The 10,398-nt window shown below is 44.7% G+C and overlaps 1 protein-coding gene across 1 annotated transcript in view; it reads left to right on the top strand.

The window, feature by feature from the left end:
- BCO1 (beta-carotene oxygenase 1) overlaps positions 1-10,398 on the top strand; it is a 55,851-nt gene that overhangs the window by 36,939 nt on the left and 8,514 nt on the right. The window contains 1 exon segment of the mRNA XM_024735720.1: positions 1,684-1,803. Coding sequence (XP_024591488.1) covers positions 1,684-1,803 — 120 coding nt within the window.

The following is a 10,398-nucleotide window of genomic DNA, read 5'->3' on the forward strand; positions in this document are numbered from 1 at the left end:
CGCGTCGGGTCTTAGTTGCGGCTCCCGGGCTTCTCTCTAGTTGTGGCGTGCAGGCTCCAGAGCACGTGATCTTAGTTGCCCCCTGGCATGTGGGGTCTTAGCTCCCCGACCAGAGATCGAACCCCCATCCCCTGCATTAGAAGGCGGATTCTTAACCACTGGACCACCAGGGAAGTGCTATCCAAGTTGTTGTTTGTTTTCATCCAAGTTGTCCTGTGTTGGGTATGTTTTATTCACTACTTTATCCTCTAGAACACTGCCTGGTAGATGCAGGCTCTACCAACAAATTAACTATTTGTTGAACGAATGAATTCCGCCAACAAAGAAATCCAACTCCATAATGTACCAAAAAGGGATGGATATTTAAAAAAAGAAAAAAATAACAGGATACTTTACTGAGGATCTCCTGGGAAGACAAGGAAGACAGTTCACATGGAACACCACCCCCAAATTCCCAACAAGGGTTCCTCTCCCAGCTGTCCCTCATCTCTCCTCTCTTTCTTCCCCTGTTGGTTCCTCAAAAACTCCTCTACCATCCCAGCATTTCCATTTCATGCTCAGCTCATAGATCCCATTAAACAAAAACCCAAACTCCGTGGATGGCAGAATGAAGAACATCTACTCTTCTCCTCTGGAGACCTCAGTACTTCCAGCCTTGATAAGATGGATTGGAAAGAAATGTCAACCATGGTGGCCTAAGAAACATGTGATGGAGGCCTGCATTTGGGTGGTAGGAATGGAAAAGAGTTGACAAATGGGACAGTCACTCACCTATTCATTATTTTACTTTAAACGTTTGAGAAGAGGGTGGTATTTAAAAAATGCTTCCCCACCGCTATTCTACTGAATTCCCATTGCCAAACAATACCCAGACCTAGTCATGAAAAAGGACGCAGTTCTGCGGGGAAGAAAAGTATGTCCGTGGTTTGTTTTCCTTGTTTAGGAAGACAGGTAAAATACCAGACCAATGAGGAAGCCTGGCACACCAGATCTTTTCTTCTTGGTTTCAGACACACCAAAGGTCAATGCCAGGACGTCCAATTTGCCTTGATCCTGAATTCTGTCATATTTCAGACACAGGCCAGGGTAATTAGCTCAAAAGGCCACAGGAGCCAAGACGCATGCGCCTTTCTTGAAGCCGAGACCATCCGTCTTATCCTCAGAGCCTTCCTTGTGGGTGTAGTGCATGTCCAAGAAGTTCTGCAGGAAAAATCACCCCGGATTTGTTTATTCCTTTGATAAAGCCACAGCTTTTCACAAGCGCTCTAAGATGTGTCAGGCATGTGGTAAGCCCTCAGATGTTTGACCCACTAATTTTTCCTTCAAGGGTTTCTCTAATTTGATTCCATCTCGGGAATAAGCTGGATGTATACGTGGACAAATCAACTCACAAAAAATCCAAGTGCATTCGAGCTCCATCCGCATGACTGGTTTGTACTCATTTCCTCCCAAAGCTACCGAGCAGTGGGCTGACTCTATTGAGAAGGTTGCTTGTCCAGATTAAGTGAAAACACCTTTGATCACTTCTTCAGCTGTTTAAAGACAGTGTGGATGGTTTTTAAATGGCCGGGGGAAGTCTTTCCCATGGTAAATCAGGACATGCAGACAGAAAAGTCATCACCGCCTTCCTCATCATCCAACGACAGTGAGACCAATGGCCTCTGCTCTTCAGCTTCCTTCCAGGAGTCTGGACTCAGCGACCAGGTGCAGACGCAGGGCCACTGCCCTGGCTGCCGGGCTGCAGCAGGAAGCAGTCTCTCGAGGTCAAGCACCAGCAGGGAGGCTGGAGTTTTCTTGGACAAGGTGAGCAGGGAGAGATGTGGGAGCCCTGTGTTGGGACGGGTGGGGATGAGCCAGCCTTCCTTCCTCCTGGCGACCAGGAAAGGCCTCCTGGAGGGAGCGCCTGCCCAGATTCTGAGGGTGAAGCTCGGGATGAGGATCTGAAGGCGGATGTGGGTTGACTGAACAAAGCAGGAGTTGAGTGAATTTCCCATGAAAGAGCAGTGGAAAGAGTGAGAGAATTAGGGGGTGTTGTTTTCTCTGATTATAAAAGTCATATATGTTCACAGTAGAGCACCTCGTTATGTTAAAAAAAGAAACGAGAAAGGCACCCAGGGTCCCACTACCGAAAGAAAACCCCTGAAATCATTCTGGTGTGGTTTTTCCCGAATTTAAAAATTTTTTCTATGCACAGTTTACATATTGGTGATAGGTTTGTAACCCACCAGTTTATAGCCTGCTTTTTTCACTTACTATACAATAGTGATACAGTGATTTTCCCAGATCATGAAATTCTTCTAATGGGTGCGTATTATTCCATCTTTGGGACATGGCAGGATGTACACCCGCCTGCTGGTGGACATTTAGGTTTTGACTATTATAAACAATGCCAGATTGTATTATATACAATGTGTGTCTATTTTTAGGGTCCACGCCGCATCCCTCTCTGTATTCAGGTGCTTGTTATTGTTATTTTCTTTAGCTAGATTCCCAACTTTGGATCTCTGAGCCAAAGAGTGGAAAAACAAGGTTCGGGTGTTCTTTGAAAGGCCAAAGGTTTTGGTTTGATTCATAGGAAACTGAGAAGCCATTCTAGAATCTGAGAGGCTCAAATGGTCAATGTGGCTATAGGGCTGAGAAATCCACATTTCTCAGGCAATAGGGAAAAAGAGTAGGTACATGAGAATGTAAGTTTAATCCAAATTCTCCCTTCTTCCTTTCCTCTATTCCTTCTTATCCTCTGTATCTTTCCACTCCATTCAGATACTTGTCCTTTTCAAGCATATATTCGCTCACTCACTCATTCATTCAGTGATGACCAAGATTATGTTGGCATGTAAGGGTCAACAGAACGAGTACCTCCACTGTCCTCAGGGAGCGTATAGCATAGTGAAGGACACAGCACCAAGGAACAAACCAACACAATTCAATGGACTGGCAGTAAAAAGGGAACCCCCAGGGACCCCCAATACTGTCTCAGGAGCCAGGGGTGGCTGATATGTGAAGCATGGTAGCAGGTAACCAGGTGAAATGGGCAATGCAGATAAAGAAAGGGGCATGGAATCAGGAGAGAGCTTGGTAAACTAAAGGTAGAAGTTTACCAAGAACTTCTGTGGGCATAGAATTGTGGCGTAGAAGATGGCAGAAAAGACAAGTTTCAGCCAGAACCCCAGTTTATCTGTACTCAGGTAAGAAGTGGAATTGGCATTAACTAAAGAGAAGTCTCCAATAGTTTCTTCAAGGACCGACGGTAATTTTTTTGTTTTGGCCACGTCGCGTGGCTTGTGGGGTCTTAGTTCCCCAACCAGGGATCAAACCCAGGCCCTCGGCAATGAGAGCATGGAGTCCTAACCACTGGGCCGCCAGGGAATTCCCAGTAATTTTTTAAATAATAGCTTTTTTGAGATCTAATTCTTATACCATAAAATTCACTCTTTTAGAGTATTCAATTTGGTGATTTTTAGTATATTGACTATTGTGTAACTATCACCGCTGTCTATTTTTAGAACATCTTCATCATCCCCAAAAGAAACCCTGTACCCATGAGCAGTCCCCCCTCATTGTGCATCCCCTCCCCCCGGTTCTAGGCAAACATAAATCTACTTTCTATCTCTATGGCTTTGCCTAGTCTGGACATTTCACATCAATTGAATCATGCAATATGTAGGGTTTTTTGTGATTGGCTTCTTTCACTTAGCCTAATATTTTCAAGGTTCATCTATGTTGTTGTATGAATCAGTACTTCTTTCCTTTTGTGGCTAAATAATATTCCATTGTATGAACATACCACATTTTGTTTATCCACTCATCAGTTGAGAGACATCTGGGTTGTTTCCTCTTTTGAGCTGTCATGAGTGACACGCATGTTCAAGTGTTTAATGTGGACGTATGTCTTCATTTCTCTTGAATATATTCCCACGAGTGAAATTGCTGGGTCATGGTATAAATATGTTTAACATTTTGAGGAGCTGCCAAACTGTTTTCCAAAGTGGCTGCAGCATTTTACAGTTTCACCAGCAGCATTTAAGAGTTTCAGTATGTCCACATCCTCCCTAATTTCTTATTGTCTGCTGTTTTTATTTCAGTCATCCTAGATAAAATGAAGTGGTGTCTCATTGTAGTTTTCACTGGCATTTTCCTAATAACTAATGATGCTGAACATATTTCCATGTGCTTATTGGCCATTTATGTATCTTCTTTGGGGAAGTATCTACTCGTGTATGCTTTGCAATATTTTCTCCCATTCTGTGGGTGGTCTTTTCACTTTCTTGATGGTGCTTTTTTTTTTTTTGCGGTACACGGACCTCTCACTGCTGTGGCCTCTCCCGCTGCGGAGCGCAGGCTCAGCGGCCATGGCTCACGGTCCCAGCCACGCCGCGGCATGTGGGATCTTCCCGGACAGGTGCACGAACCCGTGTCCCCTGCATTGGCAGGCAGACTCTCAACCACTGCGCCACCAGGGAAGCCTTGATGGTGCTTTTGAAACACAAAAGTTTTAAAATTTTGATGAAGTCCAATTTAATCTAATTTTTCTTTTATCTCTTCTGCTTTTGGTGTCATATCTAAGAAACCATAACTTAATCTATGGTCCCAAAGATGTACTCCTATGAATGTTATAGTTTTAGCTCTTACATTTAGGTCTATGATCCATTTTGAGTTAATTTTTGTGTACAGTGTGAGGTAGGCGTCCTACTTCATTTTTTTGCATATGGGTATCCAATTGTCCCAACATAAAAGTCACCATTTAGGGTTGATAAATCTTCCTTCCACACAGGAAACAAAATGTATCTCCTTTTCCTCCACCATTCCTTTGAAGATGGTTCCTTCAACCAGTGAAAAGAAACTGTAGGGCAGCTCTCTGCTGGTTCCAGCAAGGCCTTGGTTCAGAGACAAGGAAACCAAGATGGAGCCTCTGTCAGTGGAGATTTAGTATCTTCCTCCATCTTCATCACTGGGTCCTGGCGAAGTTCCAGGTAAGTCCAGTGTATGCATGTTCGATTCAGAGTCACATCCCCTGGTAGGATTTTCCAGTTTTTTCTTTCCTTAAGTACATCTACTGTGTTCCAGGAGGGCCAAGGGTGACTGGTGTTCCTAGAGATGCTAATCCCTTCCAGGAGGTTGGGACCAGTGAAAGGCATGGGTTCCCTGATTTTGTCTTCAGTCTGCCCTTTGGGTTGGGCAGGCAGGAGGTCTTAGCCTAGTTCAGGGTTCCTTAAATTATCATCAGAATCAATGTGGAAAGAACAGTGATATCTGCATGGTTTGTGCATCTTCTGTGGTTAAGGGCAGGAACGGAGCTTATTATAATAGTAACAACAGGATAACATCAGCTGACGTGTGTTGACACTTCACTGTAAGTGTGGTTCTCACGTAATCCTTGCAACAGCCCTGAGGTCGGTCCTGGTACCATTCTCATTTCAGGGATGAGAAAACTGAGTCTCAGAACAGTTAAGTAACTTTCCCGAGATCACACAGGTGGTTCCTGAGACCACATGTCTAACTTCTTAACCACTACTTTTACTGTCTTAATCTTATTCACTTCTTCACCCTCAGGGCTTCGTTTAGTGCCTGGGACAAGGTGGGTAGTTAATTAAAGGAACAGGGACTCCAGGCTCACTGCCTGGGTTTTGATCCTCTCGAAACCCAATGATGCCTCAGTTTCATCATCCATAAAATAGAGCTAGTCCACGTCCCTCATTCAGAGAGTCATGAAATTTAAATGAAGATTGCCTGACACATAGCAGTTTTCAATACATTTTAGCTATTTTATTTACGGGCCTTAAAAACAGTTAAGAGGTTGATTCTTGGCTCCCAACCCTCACTAGTCATAAGACCTTTGATAAGTTATTTAAACTCTCTGTGCCTCTGGTTCCTGACCTGTGAAATGGGGATAACATTAGAACCCACCTCGCAGGGCTACAGTGAGGATTCAATAATGTTCTTGTAGCCCTTAGAAGAAGTGTCTGCCTCTTAGTTGCCTCTAACCATCTGAGTTAGCGAAAATTATGGGGGCAGTTCATGCAGAGGATGCTACTCGTAAACCCCCAAGCGAAGGCTGTTCCTTCTCTCTTTCGGAAGGGCCTTCCTCCTGGTGTGGTGAGAGAGGGTGGGGACAGTGTCCCAGGCACCCAGAGCGACCAGTGGCATCAGAGATGACAGAAGCAGATCACTGGCACACCCAAAATAGCCATAGTCTAATGGGGCATGACCAGAAGACCCTCCAATGGTCAGGGAACAGGGTCTCCGAGTTACACGGTCTCAGTTCAAATAGCAGCCATCCCCTAGGACGGATGTGATCATTAAAAGGATGCTATGTATCAAAGGCACAGGCCAGTGCCAGGCACAGAATGAGTGGTCAAGGATGGGACATCCACATGGCAGGGATTTTCATCAGTTTTGTTTCTCACTATATCCCTGTCTAAAATAGCGCTGTATTGGGTTCCTATGGCTGCTGTAACAAATTACCACAAACTGGTGGTGGCATAAAACAACACAGATTTATTCTTACAGTTCTGGGGTCAGAAGTCTACGATGAGTCTTATGGGAATAAGATCAAGGTGTCAGAAGGGCAGCCACCTTCTGGAGTCTCCAGGCGAGAGTCGGTTTCCTTGCCTTTTCCTGCTCCCTCATTCCTTTGCTTATGGTCTCGCCTCACTTCACCTTTTCTTCCCTGCTTTCATCGTCACATCACTTTTTTTTTTTGAATTTTAGAATTTTATTTATTTTTTTATACAGCAGGTTCTTATTAGTTATCCATTTTATACATATTAGTGTATATATGTCAATCCCAATCTCCCAATTCATCACACACGCCCCCCTCCCCACCACTTTCCCCGCCCCGGTATCCATACGTTTGTTACATCACTTTTCTTCCTTCTATGAAGTCAAATCTCCCTCTTGCAATGAGGACCCTCATGATTGCATTTAGGGCCCACTGGATGATCCAGGATAATCTCCCTATTTCAAAATCCTTAACTTTGTGACATCTGCAAAGTCCCTTTTGCCACATAGGTGACATACACAGGTTCCAGGGGTTAGGACCTGGATATCTTTGGGGACCATTATTCAGCCGACTACAAACACCTAGCTCTTAATGCACTCAGCATATATTGGTTGAGTGAATACGTGAAGGTAAGCCATTGAGTATTGTCGTTGGCTTCAAGATGTGTATGTGGTCTCCTCGCCTTCAAGTCTTGCTCAAATGTTATTTCAATGCAGGTTTCCTGACCCTAGTTGAACCCTACAACTTGCTTCCTCCATTGAACACACACCCCTGATCCCTTTATCCAGCTTAATTCCTTTTTCCCCCATAGCACTTTTTGCCTTCTAGCATACTATAAAATTGACTTATTTATTATGTTTATTGGCATTTGTCCATCTCCCTCACTAGAATGTAAGCTCAAAGATTACATTCAGTGTGAGGATTTTTCTGTATTACGCTCAGATGTATCCTGGGGGTCTAGAACAGTGCCTGGCATGTAGTAAGTGCTCCATACGTGAGTGCTGAATGAACACATGAACTGAATGCCTCACCAAATTTCCCTCGGCTGCCGACCCGGTTCTTTATCTTTTGTGCTCAATCTTGGCTTTCATGACAATGAAGGCGTTGCCTGTGGTGAAGCCAATCGACTCCAGGTAACCTCTGTATTAATCCTGTTCACGGGTCTCCCCGTTCTGTTAACACACTGGCAATTTTAATTTCTAAAACACAGATAACCTCAATTATCTCCACCAAGACTTGCGAAAGTCTGGGAGGGAAATGGATGGTTTGACTTTGGACATTTATTGAAGGATAGGCTTCTTAGAATTCGGATGATTGCAGAGCTGGGTGGGGGAGTTGTCCCTGGCTGAAGTTGCAGGGCTTTGTTATGTTGGGTTATACTGTTTCTACCGGTCTGCTGGAGGAAATGAGCTTGTGGTTTCTGCAGTTGGTCAGGCTCAGGATGGTCTCTGTAGAGGGGGCTTGAGTGCCTTAGGGGGCATGGTGGAGGGGCTTCAGGGCACCCGGGGCTTCCTGAAACTGTATGTGAGTTTTTGTGTGTCTGTATGTTCTTAAGGAGAGTAGAGTCCGTCGCTTGTATCAGCTTCTCAACAGGGAAATTGAAGGACTTTTGCACTACCCCAGCTGTGAGGATTCTGTGACTCTGTGTCTCACAACATGTAGGTCAAATTAACAGGCCGTACACAGCTCAGAAAGGAAAGGCAGCAGTTTGAAAGGCAGGCCCCCTTCTCCCCATCCTCTATCGCCTAACAAGTCCCCAAGCTGTTGTGTTAAAGATGCTGAACCAGGCAGTGGCTCAAATCTCAAGATGACCGATCTCAGTCTTTGCAAGACTCTTTATTTTTGGCTGCATTGGGTCTTCGTTGCTGCGCATGGGCTTTCTCTAGTTGCAGTGAGCAGGGGCTACTCTTCGTTGCAGTGCGTGGGCTTCTCATTGCAGTGGCTTCTCTTGTTGGGGAGCACAGGCTCTAGGCACGCAGGCTTTGGTAGTTGTGGCACGAGGGCTCAGTAGTTGTGGCGCACAGGCTTAGTTGCTCCGTGGCAGGTGGGATCTTCCCAGACCAGGGATCGAACCCGTGTCCCCTGCATTGGCAGGCAGATTCTTAACCACTGCGCCACCAGGGAAGCCCCTCTGGGCATTTCTTGGGGCTTCAGTTTTTCTCATAGGTAGAATTGGGATGGCTCTACTTTCTTTGATTTTTGTATGATTATGAAATGCTTCAAGTGTATAAAATGCTATAGAATTGCAAAGCGTTCATGTCAGAGGGAATGTGCCTTTTTTGCTGTGGCAAGGCTGGCCTGTTCCCTGCTCCATCCATCCATCCATCCGTCCCACACTTCATTTCTCACAACAGGCATAAAAGCTACTGTGTATGTGACAAAAGCTTTACATGAAACACTAACCCTCATAAAAATCATGAATACTCTGAGGTTCAGAGAGCTCAGACCATTTGCTCAAAATCACACAGCTTGAAAGTGATGGAGCAGAGCCTGAATGAAAACCCGGTTTTGTCTGATGCCAATAGCAGTGTTCAGCAACACACCCACCAAAACATTCCTAGAGGCAGAGGAGAGGGGAGCTAAAGAAAGGTGGGGGCACGGGTCTACCAAATACAGCACCTTGAAATCTGCGTTTTCCCTTAAAGTGCATGTACATGTTAGAGTGTACTCCACAGTATGTCCATGCTTATTTTAGTAGCAAAGAACTTCCCAGCAATCTTTAGGTACAGATGGTGCTTTGGGTGTGTGTTGGGGTGGGGGGAGGGCGGTACCCCAGTGTAGCTCTCTGCTATAATCCCCATTACAAACACCGTTTTCCATATCAGATGCTTTTTGTTTACATGTGACTCTTAACTCCTGGGTTGGCCTAGAAGCTCCTGGAGGGTAAGATCTGAATGTGATTCCTCCTTTCTCCTTCCCAAGGCTTAGCCCAGTCCCCAGCATGAAATAAGCAGGCAGTAATGGATTTGGCAAATACTTATTGAATTCCTGCCTAACTGAGTCAGGTGCCATGGGAGATAAAGACGGATATGAGGTGATTCCTGCTCTCAAGGTGTTTACAATTGAGCTGGAGAGGCCAAGCTTCCAGAATCTGCCTGAAAAGGATCTTCCCAAGACTCTTGGTACAGCATTTTAAAAGCTTGGGACTGTAATATAGCAATAGGTGAGATGGTAGGTAACTAAGATAGCAAACAACCTTTCATTAAATAGGACAAATTTTGTGAAAAGCGATAACCTGTTCCTCTGGAAATGTAACATTGTGTCAATTAAAGAGCACACCTTCAACTTACTGATGTTGAAACCACTGTTTCCTGAGAGGGAAAAGTTGAAAGCAGGCACCTGCTCTAGGTACTGTCTGTTTTGCCAGAAGGATCTCAGTCTCTAATTGCTTGGCCTTTGAGGGTCAGCTTCAAAACTTCAGCAGCACAGATAAACCCATGTTCTTTTCTGACAAGCTTGGGTACGTTGGGGTTTATTAGACTCAATTCTACTCATCAGATATTTACCAAGCTCATTGTGTAGGTGCTGGGGACACATGGAGAGGCAAGAATGTCCAATGAATGGCTTAAAAACTTTGCAGTGAATCAGGGAGTCAAAATCCTGGCTCCTCTATGAATCAGCTGAGGGATGTGGGCTGGAGCCTCAGTTTTGTAACCCATGGCATGGAGATCCTAATACTTACCTTGCAGGTTGTTGTAAACATCTGTTGGGGTAATGGACGTAAAGCTCCCTGCACAGCAAACTGCACTAAGAACTCCACAAACTCCAAAAGTTAAGGTAATGACTTCTGATTTCAAGAAACACCCAGTCTAGTGAAAAGACCAATACGTTAACAGATAAATGTCATTAGTGTGATGGGTATGACTATTTTTGACTTTTTTTTTTTTTTTTTTGCG

The sequence above is a fragment of the Neophocaena asiaeorientalis genome, unplaced genomic scaffold (genome assembly GCF_003031525.2).
Source record: "Neophocaena asiaeorientalis asiaeorientalis breed wild unplaced genomic scaffold, Neophocaena_asiaeorientalis_V1.1 scaffold40, whole genome shotgun sequence".
NCBI classification, from domain to species: domain Eukaryota; kingdom Metazoa; phylum Chordata; class Mammalia; order Artiodactyla; family Phocoenidae; genus Neophocaena; species Neophocaena asiaeorientalis.